The sequence below is a fragment of the Acomys minous genome (assembly GCF_964271855.1).
Source record: "Acomys minous genome assembly, chromosome: 9".
NCBI classification, from domain to species: domain Eukaryota; kingdom Metazoa; phylum Chordata; class Mammalia; order Rodentia; family Muridae; genus Acomys; species Acomys minous.
The window spans coordinates 89,805,471-89,825,684 of NC_140490.1; the positions used below are offsets into that span (position 1 = coordinate 89,805,471).

At 47.5% G+C, this 20,214-nt stretch overlaps 1 protein-coding gene across 1 annotated transcript in view; it reads right to left on the reverse strand.

Moving 5' to 3' along the window:
• TXNRD1 (thioredoxin reductase 1) overlaps positions 1-16,394 on the reverse strand; it is an 83,420-nt gene extending 67,026 nt beyond the window's left edge. The window contains exons 1-2 of the mRNA XM_084796301.1: positions 16,295-16,394; positions 6,335-6,424 (exon numbers count right to left, since the gene is read on the reverse strand). Coding sequence (XP_084652427.1) covers positions 6,335-6,340 — 6 coding nt within the window. The 5' untranslated portion in view covers positions 6,341-6,424; positions 16,295-16,394. The remainder of the gene's footprint in view (positions 1-6,334; positions 6,425-16,294) is intronic.
• Positions 16,395-20,214: the final 3,820 nt, after the last annotated feature.

A 20,214-nucleotide genomic window follows, 5' to 3' on the forward strand; every position in this document is an offset into this window, starting at 1 on the left:
AATTCCAGCACTCATGGGGCAGAGGCAGGCGGATCGCTCTGAGTTCGAGGCCAGCCTGGTCTACAAAGGGAGTCCAGGACAGCCAAGGTTACAGAGAGAAACCATGTCTTGAAAAACAAAAAAAAAACAAAAACAAAAAACATACATTCTGAACTTATGGAAAATCTGAGTGTATCGGCATTGCTGGGTTCCCAAGGGTGATGGGGACTGTGACGCAGGAGAGCACCCCAAATGTAGGAAGGGGCCTCCTTTGAACTAGCCATCTTCTTTAAGAGGCTCTTACTATGTAATCCTGAAAAAAAAAAAAAAAGCGAGGGCTGGAGAAATGGCTCAGAGGTTAAGAGCACTGGCTGCTCTTGTAAAGGACCCGGGTTCAATTCCCAGCACCCACATGGCAGCTCACAACTGTCTGTAACTGCAGCCAAAATAAATAAATAAATTCATTAATAAAAAAAAAAACTGAGGGAGGGCAACAGAGTGAATTTTAATATGGGTTGCATTAGGTGATGTGATTAAAGCAACATTAAAGTCTTTGGGATTACGTAAACATTGCTGTTCTTTGGTGACCTGCAAGGATATTAAGAGCTCTGGTGTTTAAGACGTACCTCAGATGGCTCAGGAAGAAATGCGTGCGTGCGTGCGTGCGTGCGTGCGTGCGTGCGTGCGTGCGTGCGTGAGTAGAGGAGAGAAAAGGAGAAAGATGGTGTAAAATAATGAGACTAAAAGCCAATGCAGTAAGATGCGGTAATATGTGGCTGCAACTGCTGGCTGGGGCAGCAAATGTCAAAGCCTTCCCAGCAGGCTCATGATGGCACACTACTCCTGCTCACGTTTTCAGAAAATCCCTTCATTCCACCTCCCTACCCCCCCATCCCCCACCCCCGTCACAGCCCCTCTCTCTACTCAGGTCTGAGTCTGGAAAAACTCTGAAGATGCCGAGAGGCATCTCTAGGACTGATCCTGGGGTTCCGTCCGGGACAGGCGAGCATCCCAGCCAGGGACTTCTCACAAACACCTGTGTCAGTTGGTACTGTCAACTTGACACCTAGAAGGCAGGCCTCCAAGCACACCCGAGAAGGGCTGTCTAGATTAAGGCTCACCCCTGAGTAGGTGTATGATGAATTGTCTGATTAAGTTAGTCGGTGTGGGTGGCACCATTACCTAAGCAGGGAGCCACAGGCTGAGCACCAGCAAGCCCGCACTCCCTGCTTCTTGGCTACAGATGCAGTGTGACTCTGCTTCTTTTGTTTTGTTTTGCTTTTTTGAGACAGGGTTTCTCTCTGTAGCCTTGGCTGTCCTGGACTTACTTTTGTAGCCCAGGCTGGCCTTGAACTCACAGCGATCGGCCTGCCTCTGCCTCCCAAGTGCTGGGCTTAAAGGCATGTGCCACCACGCCCGGCCCGTGGTAAATCTTTTAACAGTGCCCTGCTCTGTTGTTGTCATGGCTTTCAGGTTTGTAGGTTCGTTGCCCGTGTATTTTGACTCCGCTGCGTACAGCGACAAGCGTCCAGACAGCAAGAAGTCAGAAGGAAAGAAGGATTTCTGAGGTCCCAGCACCCCTTAACAAACTCAGTCCAAGAGGGAACAGCTCCACCCACGCACCACAGTCGTCAGAGGTGATAATGAGGGGAGACATTTATTGGGGGAGGGGGGAAGCGCAGACACACCGCATGCTATGGCCCTGAGTCTAATGAGGCCCTATTAACTGGACCTAAGAGTGGGGAAGCTTACATGGATAAGCATGACCGAGTGCACAAAGTGAAGATGGGGGTGGGGGGCGGGGTGGGAGGGGGCGGGGCTAGTTACAGTGCGTGTTCAGGTCTGCAAGGGATGAGACACGCTAGGAAAATAAAACAGAAATATATGTGACAGCCCAAGGAAAAGGACAAGGACTCCGTGACAGGCTGGGGGGGCGGGGTGGAGGGGTGGGGGGAGGTGAGGAGGTAGGGGCGGAGTTGGGATGGGGGAGGGGGATGGATTTCTAACGCTAAAGACAATCAGGACGGGTTAATCTTTATTATCATCTGTCCACTAAGTTGGAAAAGTGCCTTAGGATGAGAAACAGCTCTCATCCTTACAGAGAACTCATCAGATTAAGCGCCAACTCTGTGAGAAGCAAACTCCAAAAGGACCACAGCGGCCGCCCGGTTCCAGCTCTTGCTTGCGGAGAGAAGTCTCACAGGAGGGTGACCTTGAACCTGGGAGAGAAGTCTCACAGGAGGGTGACCTTGAACCTGGGCTGGGCTGGGAGGATAGGCCTGGCAAGAGCGTTCCACTTGACTCACTTGATAAACCAATCCTCACAACTGCACACCATGGCCAACTCCATGCCTGCAGATCAACAACACATCCAAAAAGAGCACACACTCCTCCAAAGAACTGGTCGGGCTCGCGCCCTCTCTCTCTCTCTCTCTCTGTCTCTGTCTGTCTCTCTGTCTCTCTCTCTCTCTCTCTCTCTCTCTCTCTCTCTCTCTCTCTCTCTCTGTCTTGGGGGGGAGGGGTTGAAACAGGGTTTCTCTGTATAGCTGTCCTGGAACTTGCTCTGTAGACCAGGCTAGCATCAAACTCACAGAGATCTGCCAGCCTCTGCCTCCTGAGTAGTGGTACCAAAGGCTTGTGCCCACTCCCCCCACCCCTGCCCAGCTACCCTGGCTATAAAATTTAATACTGACAATGCTAAGAAGATGCAGTCACTTTAAGACAACATTAAAGAACTCTGTAAAAGTCATAAATATTGCTGGGTGTGTGTGTGTGGGGGGGGTGCATGCCTTTAATCTCAGCACTCGAGAGGCAGAGGCAGGTGGATCTCTGTGAGTTGCAGGACAGCCTGGTCTACAAAGTGAGTCCAGGACAGCCAAGGATACACAGAGAAACCCTGTCTCGAAAAATAAAGCATACAAACAAAAGTCATAAACATTAAATATAAAAGATTTAAATAAAATATATAACTAAAAGTGTTCAGACGGGCGTGGTGGCGCATGCCTTTAATCCCAGCACTTAGGAGGCAGAGGCAGGCGGATCGTTGTGAGTTTGAGGCCAGCCTGGTCTACAAAGTGAGTCCAGGACAGCCAAGGCTACACAGAGAGACCCTGTCTGGAAAACCCAAATAAATAAATAAACATAAAGAAAAAATAAAAATGAAAACAATTTGAGAAAGCCAGACAGTAGTGGCAGCCTAGTCTACAGCTCAAGATCCAGGCCAGCCCAAGCTACACAGAGAAACCCAGATCCTTTCCAAATACAACAGACAGCCTTTGGGCCTCCATGTGTTTACTGCTATAAAACGTGCCCTTCCTTGTTCTCTTGAGCTACTGATTTGCCCTCATAAAATGAAGTGGTGAGTTGAAATCTTAGTCATTACTCAGGCATGCATCTTGGCAGCCAACTGGGGATGAGAGGGTGTGCTCGAGGGGGCACCAGGGTGGGGATGGGGGGCCGGGGTGGGGGTATGTCTTAAACAATTCAAATGAAATTATCTTGAATATCATGTAATTTATAAAATGCTTGGTATTTTTATTTGGGATTATCATATTCAATATGCCCAAATTTAGGGGCTCGGTGTTTGATTCACTTCTTGTCAGATCTAGCTGATGAGGAGACCTCGGCCCAGGGGCAAAGAGGCCACGCCCCAGGGGTGAAGAGGCCACGCCCCAGGGGTGCTGATGCGGAGATGTCTTCCCCGGGGTGCTCTGAATCTCATCTAAGGCCACACAGCTACTTGACGTTGTATTAGGGCTGGAACTCCGCCCTGGCAACCCTAATTGTCTTTCCACACCATCACGTGACTTGTAAGCCATAGTAAGGAGCGGTCAACATACAAGTTTTCTGGAAAGCAGGGCCGATGTCAGACCAATCTTAAGATAGACCTGTTTTCTATCAGGCTCTTCTGGCTCAAGGTAAGTGTCCCACGGCTACAGTTGAGCTGATCGACATGAAAAGACAGTGACTCTCCCCTGCTTCCCAGCTAAGCTCAGTTACACCAAGCTGCACCTGTGGGTCACTACCCCTTTGGGGGTGGAGTTTCAGATACCCTGCATGTCAGGTACTTAGGTTACAATTCATAACAGTAGCAAAACTGCAGCTAGGAAGTAGCGACAAAGTAACTTTATGGTTGGGGGTCAACCACAACATGAGGAAGTGTACTAAAGGGCCGCAGCATCAGGAACATTGTGCACCACTGCCAAAACCGTCTTCAGCACTTCTAAGACTAACTCTAGGTCATCCTGTCACCAAACATCAGGTGAAAATATCCTGAAATGTGTTCCTCTCACTCTTTTTCCAGGTCCTGGCTCTCCTCCTCACGTCTTAGGAGAGGATAGAGAAGTCCGGGCGCTCATTAGCTCGCACATGCGCAGTACAGCCCTTCTGCGCAATGAGGTGAAACTGCATCTTGATTAACGAACATGGACTTCTGACAGACACCTGGCACTGTCACCTGCTGGCTATAAGGCCTCTCCTTCCTGGGCCTCATTTCCCTCCTCTGCTTGTTGCAGCGATGATGAAATGAACTGACAGCCCGGCTGGAGGGATGGCTCAGTGGTTAAGAGTTCGTTGCTCTTGCGGAGGATCCGAGTTTGATTTCCCAGCATCCACATGGTGGTTCCCAAGCATCAGTAACTCCAGTGTCAGGGGATCCAATGCCATCTTCTGACTCACCTCCCCCCCCAGGGTACCAAGACCACTCATGGTACACAGGCATAAAATGCAGACAAAACACTCATACATAAAAAGCAATGAATATAATTATGAAAATAAATAAGGATTTTTAGGGGGACTGGAGAGATGGCTCAGTGGTTAAGAGCACTGTCTGCTCTTCCAAAGGTCCTGAGTTCAATTCCCAGCAACCACATGGTGGCTCACAACCATTTATAATGTAATCTAATGCTCTCTTCTGGTGTGCAAGCGTACACTCAGGCAGAGCACTGTATATATAATAAAAAATAAATCTTTTAAAAAAATAAATAAATAAGGGTTTAATTGAGTCCAAGTATTTAAAATGCTGTGTAGGGAGCATATCATGGTGCATACTCTGACAAATCTTACTGCTTTTCGTTGAGCCCCTAAAGGTACATATTACTCTAGCAAAGGTCTCTGCGAAGGTATGTATATTTACTCATAGATACCCAGCACACTCATCAACACCTAACATGTAGAAGATTCCAAAGTGCTAAGCAAAGTCAACAAGGCCATCTTAGGACTTACTCCCCACCCCCACCCCCCACTGTCAAAAGACTTTTGCTGGGAAGTATGCTGCCATAAGCTAGAAATGCTCAAAAGTCTCCATTCTTGGCTGGTTGTAATGGCACTTGGGAGGCAGAGATGGCCAGATCTCTCCAAGTTCAAGGTTAGCCCAGTCTATACAATGCGCTCCAGGCCAGTCAGACCTACACAGTTAGACGGGCTCAAAAAAAAAAAAAAGTGGTTGTGCAAGCCTTTAGTGGCAGCACTTGGGAGCAGAGACAGGAGGGTCTCTGAGTTCAAGGCCAGCCTGGTCTACAAAGCAAGTTCTAGGATAGCCAGGGCTACACAGAGAAACCCTGTCTTGAAAAATGAACCAAAAAAAAAAAAAAAAAAAAGACAAAAGAGCTGGGCATGGTGGCACACGCCTTTAATCCCAGCACTTGAGAGGCAGAGGCAGGTGGATCACTGTGAGTTCGAGGCCAGCCTGGTCTACAAAGCGAGTTCAGGACAGCCAAAATAACACAGAGAAACCCTGTCTCATAAAACCAAAACTAAAAATAAAATGAAATTTTAAAAAGCAGAGCTGGAGAGATGGCTCGGCGATTAAGAGAACTGTCTGCTATTCCAGAGGACCCAGGTTCAATTCCCAGCAATCTCTAGATGGCTTACAACCATCTCTAATAGATTCCAATACCCTCTTCTGTCATGCATGCAAATAGAGTACTTATGTATAAATACTTCTTTAATTTATATTTAATTTTAAAAAGTGAAAGAAGAGACAGCTTCCACATTGGCTCAAGGGTGAAGCATCCATTATGCAAGTGTTGAGGACCTAAGTTGGAATCCCATGAACCCACGGAAAGCCAGGTGGTGGGGCCAGGTGCGAACAAACCCAGTGCACCTGCAGCCAGAAGGAGGCGGAGGCAGGAGAATCCCGAGAAGCTTCCAGGCCACCTAGCATCCACCTAACATCCACCTAGCATCTCCTATACAGTTTTAAAATAAGAAAGTCTGTCTCAAAGACTGTAGAAGGACCCACAACCAATGTCGTTCTCTGATCTCACTCAGGTAAGCTTACACACACACACACACACACACACACACACACACACACACACACACACAAATAAATAAAAACTCCCCACACTTTTACCTTCATAACAATGTCAATTTGAGCTGTGTCAGCTGTCCCATCCGTAGGGGTTCAGAAGATCCGAAGCAAGAGGGTAGATGAAAGAAGTTTCTGAAAAGGAAAACAGAGGTTCCCTGGTTGATCACAAAAGTAAGACCACCAGACAGGGCCTGGAGAGATGGCTCAGAGGTTAAGAGCACTGGCTGCTCTTCCAAAGGTCCTGAGTTCAATTCCCAGCACCCACATGATGGCTCATAACCATCTAGAATGAGATCTGGTGCCCTCTTCTGGCCTGCGGGTGTACGTGCAGATAGAACACTGTATACATAATAAATTAGAAGAAGAAGAAAGAAGAAGAAGAAGAAGAAGAAGAAGAAGAAGAAGAAGAAGAAGAAGAAGAAGACCAGACAGAAGGAAACACCCTGACTGTTCAAACATTTCCTTGGTATCTGCCCTGCACCATGCCAGGGCAAATTCAACCCTTACAAAACACCCTTACCCCTGGGAGCTCAGCCAGTGGTGTGTGCTACACTGTGTCCTACCTATATAGTGCTACCCAGAAAGGGCAAGACTCCTGCTGTCTGGGGAATCACAAAATTGCCATTTGAACTAGCCTCTATGTGTGTAGGAGAATTTGCCCAGCAACAGAGAAAAAAAAAAAAAACAGTATCTTAAATAGAGGAACCAAACATTCAAAATCACTAGTGAGCTGGGAGGTGGTGGTACATGCCTTTAATCCCAGCACTCAGGAGGCAGAGGAAGGCAGATCTCTGAGTGAGGCCAGCCTGGTGTAGCCAGGATATCCAAGGCTACACAGAGAAACACTATCTCATAAAAACAAAACAAAAAAACCCCAAAACCAAGCTAGGCATGGTGGTACACATCTTCAATCCCAGCACTTGGGAAGCAGAGGCAAGTGGATCACTGTGAGTTCAAGGCCAGACTGTTCTACAAAGGGAGTCCAGGACAGCCAGGGCTACACGGAGAAAACCTATCTCGAAAAACAAAACATAACCAAACAAGCAAATAAATCCCCTAAAAAAAACGAGTGAGAGAGGCCAGAAATGTCAGAATTGGGGAAAGTGCAAGAATAAATTACTTAAACTTAGAGGCATGTCCAACCTTTTGACATCCTGACACGATAACATCTACAAAGCTGAACCTTAAGAATAATGCACCTAGCGTGGTGGCGCACGCCTTTAATCCCAGCAATAGGGAGGCAGAGACAGGCAGATCGCTGTGAGTTCGAGGCCAGCCTGGTCTACAAAGTGAGTCTAGGACAGCCAAGGCTACATAGAGAAACCCTGTCTTAAAAAAAAAAAAGAATAATAAAAAAAGTAAATCACACACAAAAGAATCTCAGTTGTTTTCTTCTTGTTAATTTTTTATTTTATGTGTATGGATGCTATGCCTTCATGTATGTCTTTATGTCGTGTGTGTGTGTGTGTGTGTGTGTGTGTGCTTTGCCTGCCTGTGGATGCCAGAAAAGGGCACTGAATCACATGTAACTGGAGTTACAGACGGTAGTGAGTTGACATATGGGTGCTGGGAATTGAACTTGGGTCCGGTGGAAGAACAGCAATGCTCTTAACTGTTGAGCCATCTCCTTCAACCCCACACTCCCCAAGTCCTATAACATCATCAGTAGCAAAGTTCACCAAGAGTGATGGGTTTTATTTCTTTTTTTGGTTTGTTTGTTTGTTTGTTTGTTTGTTTTGAGACAGGGTCTCACTGTGTAGCCTTGGCTGTCCTGGACTCACTATGTAGACTAGGCTGGCCTCGAACTCCCAGCAATCAGCCTGCCTCTGCCTCCCAAGCGCTAGGATTAAAGGTGTGCACCACCACACCTGGCGGTGGGTTTTATTTCATCTACTGAGAAAGACTATTAGCCAGCACTGCTGCAAAAAGAAAGGACCTCTTGGTGGATTGGGGCCCGGGGGGGGGGGGGGGGGGGCGGGGAGGGGGGGGAAGTCTGCTCAAACTATTGCACTAACCAAGGACAATGCAAGTAGTAAACACCGAACCCCTACTCTGATCTAGTCAATGGACAGGACATCTTCCACAGTTATGTGGAAAGCAGGGACTAACTCTGACATGAGCTCTGGTGCCTCATATTGATGACCTCCCCTTGGTGGGGAGCCCTGGTGGCACTCAAAGAAAGAATAGGTAGACTACCAAGATGAGACTTTTTAGCCTGCGACCATAAAGTGGGGGAGGAGATCCCCCTCGGACATGGACCTAAGGGAGGGTAATAGGGTGGGGGTGGAAGGGTAGGAGGAACAGGAGGATACGACTGATGGGAGAACAACTGAGTTGTAATCTGAATAAATTAATTTAAAAAAAAAAAAAGGACCTCATGCAACTCTGGCTCAACGGGCATCAACTGCCTCCCTCCCTCCCTCCCAGGCCCCTCCCTCCTCTCTCCACACCCAGGGCGGGAGAAACTATGAGGAAGCCATCAGGCCAGGCACAGTGCTGCACCCTTGAAACCCAGCACCTGGGGCAGAGAAGAAGCAGCAGATCTCCAGCAAGACTGAGGCCTGCTGGGACTCCAAACAGAGCCCCAGGCCCGCTAGGGCTAAGGCAGGAGACCCGTAGTTTTTTAAAAATTAAGGAGGAAAATCCCAGCGACCAACCCACAGACGAGCTTGTTCACGTCTTCAGGACTGTCTGGGAACTGCGCTTGCCCTACCTTAATACAGAAAGCCTTCCTGTATTAAGTTTCTGCTAAACAGTACGTGAGGGTGGAAGCTGGCTACCCATTTCCTTCCTTCGCCCATTCTGTCTTGATCTCGCCAAACAAAACAGAATGAAACCTAGTCCTGGCCCCAGAAAGCAAGCTTCCTGCTGCCCCGACTAAAGAAAAGCCACGCTTCAGAGAGCTATGGCTACTTGTAAGCAGATACCTCCCCCCACACACACACACACTAGAGAAGACAGCGTCTTCAACCACTGCTGCTGGTCAGACTGCAGGGCTGCACAGAGAAGAACGCAAACACAGCCATGTCCACCACCCTGCATAAAACAACTCAACGCCAGGCGAATCAAGGACCCTAACCTAAGACGGGATACCCTGAGGCTGATAAGAAGAGGGGAGGAGCAGCCTTGAACTCATTGGCACAGGGAAGAACTTTCTGAACGGGACACCAACACCACAGTCACTAAAACCAACAATTAATAAATGGGACTTCACAAAGCTGAAAAACTTCCATATGGCGAAGGACTCCATCATTTGAACAAAACAGATCTTTACCAAAAGGTTTTGGGTTTTGTTTTTTTGTTGTTGTTGTTTTGTTTTGTTTTGTTTGGTTTGGTTTTTGGTTTTTGGTTTTTTGAGACAGGGTTTCTCTATGTAGCCTTGGCCGTCCTGGCTTGCTTTGTAGACCAGGCTGGCCTCGAACTCACAGCAATCCACCTGCCTCTGCCTCCAGAGTGCTGGAATTAAAGTCATGTGCCACTATGTCTGGCCTTTTTTTTTTTTTTTTAAGATTTATTTATTTATTATGTACACAGTGCTCTACCTGCAAGTACACCTGTGTGCAGGAGAGAGTACAAGATCTCATTATAGCCGGGCGAGGTGGTGCGCGCTTTTAATCCTAGCACTCGGGAGGCAGAGGCAGGCAGCTCACTGTGAGTTCGAGGCCAGGCTGGTCTACAAAGTGAGTCTAGGACAGCCAAGGCTCACAGAGAAACCCTGTCTTGAAAAACCAAAACCAAAACAAAACAAAAAAGATCTCATTATAGATGGTTGTGAGCCACTACATGGTTGCTGGGAATTGAACTCAGGACCTCTGGAAGAGCATCCAGCACTCTTAACCTCTGAGCCATCTCTCCAGTCTCTACCAAAAGAACTTTACCAATTTTACATCTGATAGAGGCTTAGTGTATCTAGAATATATAAAGAACTAAAACAAACAAACAAACAAACAAAAAGTCCACTGACCATTAAGAAAAAAAAATACCCCAATTTTAAAATGAGGCAGAGGGTTCTGAAAAGATGAAACACACATGGCTGAGAAACAAAGAAAGGTTCAACATCCTTAGTTATCAGGGAAATGCAAATAAAAGATACTTTGAGATTTTTATCTCATGCTCATCAGAATGACTGAGATCATTAATACAAATGACAACTCATGCTGGTAGGCTGTGGAGCAAGGGGAACACTCCTCCATTGCTGGTGGGACTGTAACTGGTACTACCACTATGGAAATCAGTACGGCAGTTCCTCAGGAAGTCATGAATCAACGTCCGTCAAGATCCAGCTGCAGGGTTAGAGCGATGGATCAAAGGTTAAGAGCACTGACTGCTCTTCCAGAGGCCCTGAGTTCAATTCCCAGCAACCACCTGGTGACTCACAACCATCTATAATGTGACCTAATGCCCTCTTCTGGTGTGTAAGTGTACATGTAGGCCGGCCTCGAATTCACAGCGATCCACCTGCCTCTGTCTCCCAGAGTGCTGGGATTAAAGGCGTGGATATTTTCTGGCTTTATCCATTTACCTGTAAATTTCATTTTTCTTAACAGCTGAATAGCATTCCATTGTGTCAATGTAGCACAATTTCATCATCCATTCATCAATTGATGGGCATCTAGGCAGTTTACAGTCTTCTCTGGCTATTAAGAGCAGAGCCTCAAGCCTGGTGTGGTGGCGCACGCCTTTAATCCCAGCACTCGGGAGGCAGAGGCAGGTAGATCTTTGTGAGTTCGAGGCCAGCCTGGTCTACAAGTGAGTCCAGGACAGCCAAGGCTACACAGAGAAACCCTGTCTCAGGGAGAAGAAAAAAAAAAAAAAAGAACAGAGCATCTGAGCAACTGTCTCTATAGTTCAAAGTAGAGTTGTTTGGTTATATGCCCAAGAGTGCTATAGCTGGATCTTTATTTATTTATTTTTGATGTATTTATTTATTAATTATATATACAGTGCTCTGCCTGCATGTATGCCTGCAGCCAGGGATACACAGAGAAACCCTGTCTCAAGGGGAAAAAAGGAAGAAGGCAAAAACCACGTCTTTTCCTCAACTGCCCAACAGATCACACAATATTAATTTCTCATTGGGGGTCCCCGGAGTAACAGATGGGAGGAAGTCTAGTTCTGTGCCGGCCTGCCATTTCCTCTCGCTACCTCTGTTTTAGTGGTCCCTAGGCCTTCCTCAGCCACACCTACCCAAAGCTCACATACCCTGCTTTCCTCCTGCTCAGCATCTGAGAGCAGTTAACAGGCTCAGGAATGCAAGTTCATAACTTAGATACTCCTGGCTCACACGTAACTAATTTGGGGCCGTCTTTGAGAAACATAGCCCCCTGCCTTGCTGGAGAAGCCTGTCTATTTTTTTTATTTTTTAAGGTTCCTCACTTGTAAACCCCCTTCTCCCTCTGGAGTGCGTGCAGACGCCTTTGCCCATCTGTTAAGGCAGTGAGCCAAGAAACTGTGGGAGTCAAAGTCAGTAAACACAGTAAACATTCCTGGTCTTCGCAACTCGAGCAGGAAAATTTTTTTATAAGCTCATTAAGAAGGGATGGGACGTGTTCTGGCAAAAGCGTCAACGCCCTCTGCCCTGCTCCCCAAGCTGCTGGGGCCCCTCTGCTTTCCTGACTACACGGCATGACGCTGCGTTTTCTCAGTATGTTCAAGGGCTGAGGTCATGCCTTGTTTATCTGATTGAGGCCACAATACCTGATAACTAATAGATGCCTGGGTGAAGAGTCATTCGGTTGTCAAGTTACCGCGTCCTTGGCGACCTGAACCAGACTGTGAGATGCTTCACATTAGATTTGGGGTGCTCGCTTGGGAACCATCTTCTGGGGGGGGGGCCTTAGCGCAAACGAGGGACAGTCATGGGCTTCGGCATTTCAATGACGTTCCTATGCAGCTCATCAGTGCATTCCAGGGAAATGGCATTTAGAGCTGCTTCCGAGTGTCACACGAGAAGCATGTCTAATGCTCCGTGTATATGTGAGGACCTGAGGTCAGGCCCCCCAGAGAGTAAAAAGACAATGAGGGAGCTGGAGGAATGGCTCAGAGATGAAGAACCCTCGGGGTTCTTGCGGAAGATGTGGGTTCGGCTCCCAGCACCCATATTGGGTGCTCACAATGCCCTGTAACCCCAGTTCCAGGAGACAGGGCATCTACATCTGGCTTCCTCTGGCATTTGAAGGCGTGTAGTGCACCTACAGATAGGTAGCCGCACACACCGTACACATACACAGATTGAAAATGAAAAAAAAATGTAAAAGGCACTGTAATCTACACCTGTGATTCTGGCAAGGGATACACAGAGGAGGCCTGGTATGGGAGCTAGGCCAATGAGAGACCCTGCCTCAAAAGATGGAAGGTGTCTGAGGACCCTCTCCTGAGGTTGCCCTCTGATCTCGTGTGCTACACACACACACACACACACACACACACACACACACACACCCCACCCCTACAGTATGTGGTATACTGTATACTGTTAGAAACCAGAGAAAGGACTGGAGAGATGGCTCAGTGGTTAAGAGCACTCCAGAGGACCTGGGTTCAATTCCCAGCAGCCACATGGCAGCTCACAACTGTCTGTAACTCCAGTATCTGACACGCTCTCAAGACATACATGCAGGCAAAATACCAATGCACACAAAATAAATAAATAAATAATTTAAAAAAGAAAGGAAGGAAGAAACCAGAGAAGGTGGTAGGCTAGGAACGCAGCTCTGTAATAGAGTGTTCGTCTAGCAGGGAAGAGGAAGGGGAAGACGGGGCGAGGGAAAGAGGAAGAGGAAGAGGAGGAGGAAGAGGAAGAGGAGGAGGAAGAGGAGGAGGAAGAGGAAGAGGAGGAGCTGCTACTACTAAAGGAGAGGTGGTAGCTGTTGGTGTGGAAGTGGGAGACTTTAAGGGTGCTTTGGGGGGATGTGATGGGCAGTACTGTTCCCTGAATCCTATTGCTGACTGTGTAATACACTGTGTGTGTGCGGTCAGCAAGCTGTATTGTAGCTGTATGAAAAATGAACATACCTCCCTGTATTATATCAATCAACAAGAACACATTTATAAAGTACCTTATACTTTAAAGTATTTTATATAAGAAAGGTATTTTCTCAGTTGTGGTTCCCCTTTCCCAAACCACTATAACAGCCTGTATCAACTGCCATGAAAACTAGGCAATACAGACAGTAAGTGGGGCTGTTTCCAACTGTATATAAAGCTGTATATCTGTTTCCGTAGATTGGCGCTGCCCTCAACCTCGGCCAGAGCTTCTCTCTGCAGTGCTCTGCAGTTCATGCAGACTCACCAAAGTGCTGAGTTCTCAGCCCTAGGTCAGTCATCTGACCAACGCATGCGCACATGCACACTCCAAGGCTCAGGAAGCATCGCTGAAGAGAAGCAAGATAGGATGGGGGGGCAGGGGGGGGCGCTGGAGAGACGGCTCAGAGGTTAAGAGCACCGGCTGTTCTTCCAAAGGTCCTGAGTTCAATTGCCAGCAACCACATGGTGGCTCACAACCATCTGTAAAGATATCTAGCGCCCTCTACTGGTGTGCAAGTGTACATGTAGGCAAAACACTGTATACCTAAATAAATGCATCTTGGGAGGGGGGAAAAGGCAGGATGGGGACTAGAGCTCTGAAACCCCGTCTTTCGGACATGACTCAGTTACTGCTCTTAAAAACACACCAGAAGCCAGGCAGGCCTAGTGGCACACGCCTTTAATCCCAGCGCTCCTCCAGCAGAGGCAAGCGGATCTTTGCGAGTTCCAGGACAGCCAGGGCTGTTACACGGAGAAACCCAGTGTTGAAAAACCAAAAAAACCAAACCAACCAACCAAACAAACAAACAAACAAAACCAAACCGCAGCTACAGTTACCTGCACAAGGTTAAGTCAACAACCCCAGTCAGCATTCCAGCAAACAGCACTAATTGAATTCAACCGGCTTTGACCTGGGAGCTGGGAAGGAAATGGCAGGGGGAGGGGCAGGAGTTGGCAGTGGCTGTGCTCAATATACATTATTTACAGGTATAAAGCTATTAAAAAATTAATAGAAGATGTTCTGTTAAAATGTGAATTTGAGGTTGTAGCTCACTGGTAGAGCATTTATGCAAGGCCCTGGGGTAAATTGCCCAACATTGCCAAAAACAAAAAACAAAAACAAACAAACAAACAAATGAAAACAAAAGAACAACAATAAAACCCTTATTATATTGTAAGGATAAACAAAATGTAATTTAGACTGAGACCAGACTATTACTTAGATTAAAAAGAGAAGGAAATCTTGTGACACACAATATAGATTAAATAAACCAGTCACAAAAAGACTATCTGAAAACCCTGTCTCGAAAAACCAAACCAAACCAAACCAAACCAAAACAAAAAACCGAAAAGACTATCTGTGTGATTCTACTCGATAAGGAAGTGGTCAGGGTCATAGAAAAGGGGTAGAATTGGGCTGGAGGGATCAGGAAACAGGAAGCTGACTCCTTCCAGGCACTGCAGAGTTCCAGAGATGTGTCCCACAGTGCAAATTCACTGAACACCTTCACATGGTTAAGATAGTGTCCTTTTTTATCTCCCCTGAAACAGGGTCTCTTTGTGTAGCCCTGGCTATGCTGAACTCACTTTGTAGACCAGGCTGGCCTCGAACTCATGACAGCGTCTTAGTTAGGACTTCTATGTGCTAAAACACCACGACCAAAGGCAACTTAGGCAAGAAAAGGGTTTATTTTTATTTTCACAACTCTCAGGTCACACTCCATCGCTGAGAAAAATCAGGGGAAAAAAAAAAAAAACTCAAGACAGAAACCCAGAAGCAGGGAACTGCAGCCGCAGCCATGGAGAAGTTCGGATTCCTGGCTTGTTCCCTATGGCCTGCCCAGCCTGACCACCTGTCCAGGGGTGGTGGCACCAACAAAATGCTATGGACTCTCCCACATTAATCACTAAGTAAGAAAATGCCCCACAGGCCAATCAAAATCTCTCTCTCTCTCTCTCTCTCTCTCTCTCTCTCTCTCTCTCTCTCTCTCTCTCTGTTTTGTTTTTCGAGACAGGGCTTCTCTGTGTAGCCTTGGCTGTCCTGGACTCGCTTTGTAGACTAGGCTGGCCTCGAACTCACAGACATCCACCTGCCTCTGCCTCCCGAGTGCTGGGATTAAAGGCGTGCGCCACCATGCCCGGCCCCACAGGCCAATCTTACAGAGATATTTTCTCAACTGTGGTTCCCTCTTCCCGAATGATTCTAGCCAGTGTCAAGTTGCCATGAAAACTAGCCAATACAGGCAGTAACTTTGGTTATGTTTCCAATCGTATGTTAAGTATTCAAAGAAAACTTGTAAAGTGACACAGCACGTGGGAGTCAGGGAACATCCTGAGGGAAAAAAACCTTAAGTGACGGCCACATTAGCTATCAGCCCTTTCCTGGGGAACCCTCCTATCCCCTCCCGCCGTCATACATGCTAAGTCTTTTTGGTCCTCTGTATGTCCTTCCCCAGGGCTGCCCTGGCCCAGAATGCCCTTCCCTGCTCTGACACTCAGCCAACCTCCCCTCACCAGGTGAGCCCCTATCTCACCATCTCAGCAGAAGGGCAGAGCAACAGTGTCGAATTTCCCTTTCGGAACTTTCAAAGGACGTGGGGGAAAGCAGTGTAACCAGTGGTCGCAGCCAGAGCCCCAAAGCTTCTGCTAGGGTCCCGGCGCTGCCACTCTGCCTGGGTTAAAACTCTGAGCAAGTTTCCTAACCTCTTCGAGCCTCGGTTCCTTCACCTGTACCATGGGGGTTACTGGAAACCATTGCGGGAGATGCTTACACTCGGCCTGGGTGGCGGGAGGTCCGGGGACAGCCAGTGGGGTCCAGCCACCAACGCCCTTAAGACCCGTTGGCGGCGAGCGCCCCTCTCCGCTCCCGCCCAGCCCGCCGACCCCCTCGGAAGCTCCGGGAGGGCCGCTCCGGGGCGTCTTCCGGAGGAGTGCGCACCCCCCGGGGCAGCGTGGAGGGTTGGAGCTCGGCCGTACCTGACGCACCCTTGCCGCTCCTGCCCTCAGCGCCTCCGGTGACCGTGCCCCTCCTCCTCGCTCACGCGCAGACCGGACACGCGTGTAGGAGGAGGAGGAGGGGTCTGCGCGCGCGGGAGGACGGCGAGCGGAGGGCGCGCGCCCCCTGCCGGCCAGGGGAGAGATAAGCGGTGGGCGGGGTTAGGCCGGTTTTGGGAGGGGAGGGGGGGCCAGAGGGGAGGGGAGACGGGAGTGGAGGACGAGGGCTTCGGGAAGGGCAACTAACTTTAGGTGGTATCATACACCCGTGTCTTCGTTTATTTTCTTTGGCTTCTTAAATGTTTGTGCGGAGCGCACGCGTGTCTTGGTGCAAATGTTGGAAGTCAGAGGACACCTCAGGACAGCTGGGTGTAGCTCAGGCCTTTAATCCAGCAGAGGAGGCAGAGGCAGTCGGATCTCTGTGAGTTCCAGGACAGCCAGAGCTACATAGAAACCCAGTCTTTAAAAACAATACAAAAGAGGTCAACTCAGGAGTCAGTGGGTCCCTGGGATCACACCCAAGCCATAAGGTTTGATTACATACTGAGCCATGTCTCCGGCCAGTTTTTTGTTGGTTTCATTTTGGTTTGGTTTTTGTGTTTGCTTTGGTTTTTCGAGACGGGGTTTCTCTGTGTAGCCTTGGCTGTCCTGGACTCACTTTGTAGACCAGGCTGGCCTCGAACTCACAGCGATCCGCCTGCCTCTGCCTCCCGAGCGCTGGGATTAAAGGCGTGCGCCACCACCGCCGGACTCCAGTTTCTTTCTTACTTTCTTTTTTAAAGACTTATTTATTTATTTTATACAGAAGGGTGCCTTATCTACGTGTACACCTACAGGCCAGAAAAGGGCACCAGATCTCATTATAGATGGTTGTGAGCCACCCTGTGGTTGCTGGGAATTGAACTCAGGACCTCTGAAGAGCCATCTCTCCAGTGTTTGTTTTTGCTTTTTTGAGGAAGTATCTTGTGTCTAGCCTGGGCTGACCTCGAACTTGCTAGTATGTTTGGCTCCTGAGTTAAGCTTTGTTTTTTTATTTTGGTTTTCAGTGGCCCCGTAAGCCATGCAACTAACCTGGCCTCCACTGTCACCACAACCTCATTTGGCAAGGAGTAGTGTGCATACTGGCCATCCTACACCGTTTTGAAAAAATAAGCTGTATTTTTTAAAATATTTATTTATTTATTACGTATACAATGCTCTGCCTGCATGTACCCCTGCACACCAGAAGAGGGCACCAGATCTCATTATAGATGGTTATGAGCCACCATGTGGTTGCTGGAAATTGAACTCAGGACCTTTCGAAGAGCAGCCAGTGCTCTTAACCTCTGAGCCATCTCTCCAGCCCATAAGCTGTATTTAAAAAAAAAAAATGTTTTTGTATCAAAACAGAGTCTATGTAGCCCAAATTTACCTCAAATTATGAAACTCCTGCTTAGCCAGTCATGATGTTGCATGCCTGCAATCCCAGCACTCAGGGAGGCAAAGTCGGGGATCTCTTCGAGTTTGAAGGAGGCAAGCCTGGAATACAAGGCTTTTTTGTTTGTTTATTTGGTTGGTTGGATGGTTGGTTGGGGTTTTTGTTTTGTTTTGTTTTTGTTTTTGTTTGGTTTGGTTTTGGTTTTTTGAGGCAGGGTTTCTCTGTGTAGCCCTGGCTGTCCTGGACTCACTCAGTAGACCAGGCTGGCTTTGAACTCACAGCGATCTGCCTGCCTCCGACTCCCCAAGTGCTGGGATCACAGATGTGCGCCACCACACCTGGCTGCTCTTTAGCTTCTTTATTAACCAATCAGACATAACTGGGGAGTAAGTTTTACCCAACACTGAGACAGGAGAGGCCTCAATCACAATGGCAAGACCAAAATCTGTTAGCATTTAGCTCACCGCTGGCTCAGCAATTAACAATCCAATATACAGAGACACCTAATACAATGTGACTGAAGGTAGCCTCCACATCCCAGCCTCTTGATTTTTGTTGTTTTGGTTTGGCTTTTGGTTTTTCGAGACAGGGTTTCTCTGTGTAGCCTTGGCTGTCCTTGACTCGCTTTGTAGACTAGGCTGGTCTTGAACTCACAGCTATCCTCCTGCCTCAGCCTCCCGAGTGCTAGGATTAAAGATGTGTGTCACCATACCCAGCAATATACATTTATATTATTACACACATATAAAACTACATACAACAAGAAGAACCACAAAACAATCAGGAATTATATAAATGTTACATTCATAGTGTTTTGGCTATTTGTATTTGGCAGCTTTGAAGAAAACATCTTTCCTATCTTTGTGAGTCTAAAATTCTGCATGTAAATCAATTTCTATCATATTTCATCTCTATCAACTTAAAACCTCTATCTAGACCTAAAAATATCTTTCACTCAGTTTAATTGTAAAAACTAAACTATCTGGTTTTCAACCCTACCAGAGACTTGAGAAGGAATAAAATTAATTACCTGAGTAAACAAGTAGTACAGGTTAGCAGCTTCCAAAGTGGGGGAAAAAAAATGACAGAGACAGTTCACTGCCTGAGCAGTCACCCAAAACTCTCTATAACGTTGGAGCATCATCTTCAGCCTTCTTGCCCAGTATATCTGACAGATATATTTGTGAGGCAGGAACTGTTGAGGACTCGCTTACCCTGTCTTGGCAGAGTTTGGCTGCCTTTAAAAAAAAAAAAAAAAAAGACAGGGTTTTACTGTGTAGCCACGCTGGACCCAACCTTGCAATCCACCTGCTTCAGCCTCCTGAGTGCTCAGATTATAGGCATGTGCCATCTTGCCTGCCAAACTGTGTCTCTTCTAAAAAGACTGCAGATACGATTGCAGCGAACATGTTTGCGTTTGGAACTTTAGGGCTGACCTGTCATGGTGCCAGGTGGCCTTTGCAGACAAGGAATCCCATCTGTGTCCCTGCTGGTGCAGAAAGAGAGTGAGTTCTTAACCTCAGACTCTCAGGCATAGACTTGCCGTTCTGGGTCTGTTGCAATTTTTGTTTAACTGCGGTACATTAAGCCTCAGCCCCCACCTCACCCCATCCCCCACCCCACCCTCAGCCTTGCTCTGCTCAGGGGCTAGAGAGTGTATAGATTAAACTTCCTGTTTTTAAGGAGCTTCCAAAGCTCTGAGGCCTAGTGACCTCATCTGGTCACCAGATGTCTGACAGGTATGGTGTTTGGACCAGTGTCCTGTTTTTTGTTTTTCCCCTGGACCATGCCAGGATCACAGAGTTCTTTAAAAACACTGGGTGGTTGTTTGCTTAAATACAGAAGGCAAATAAAAAGCTGGGCCAAAGTTTTTTTGTTTTTTTTTTTTTAAGTGTGCTTTGCAAAGGAAAAGCAGACCTCGGGCAGGTGCCGATGGCAGCTATTAAAATAGCAGTTGACCTAAGGAGCCAGGGCCTCCTGGCAGCGTTCTCTGCCTCAGGAGCCGGCCTACATCTCTTTTGTTCCATGCTACATCAGAATAGTTGCTTTAGATTTTTTTTTTTCCTTTTTAGAGGTAGAACCTCAGAACTAGAATTCTCTATGTAGCCAAGAGTGACCTTGAACTGCAGCTCTACCCTTGGGTAACTTCTGGACTTTGAATTATGTGCATGTAACACCTACTCAAAAAAGCAATTCCAGCCAGGCGCTTTAATCCCAGCCCTCAGGAGGCAGAGGCTGGTGGATTGCTGTGAGTTTGAGGCCAGCCTTGTTTACAAAGTGAGTCCACGACAGCCAAGGCTACACAGAAAAACTCTGACTCAAAAAAGGAAAAACAAAAAAACAAAACAGAAAAAAACCTCCAAAGAAAAAGCAAACATTTTTTGGAGCTGAACTTCTGTTTGGTTTGGTTTGTTTGAGTCAGGGTTTCTCTGTGTAGCCCTGGAACTTGCTCTGTAGACCAGGCTGGCCTCAAACTCACCTGCAT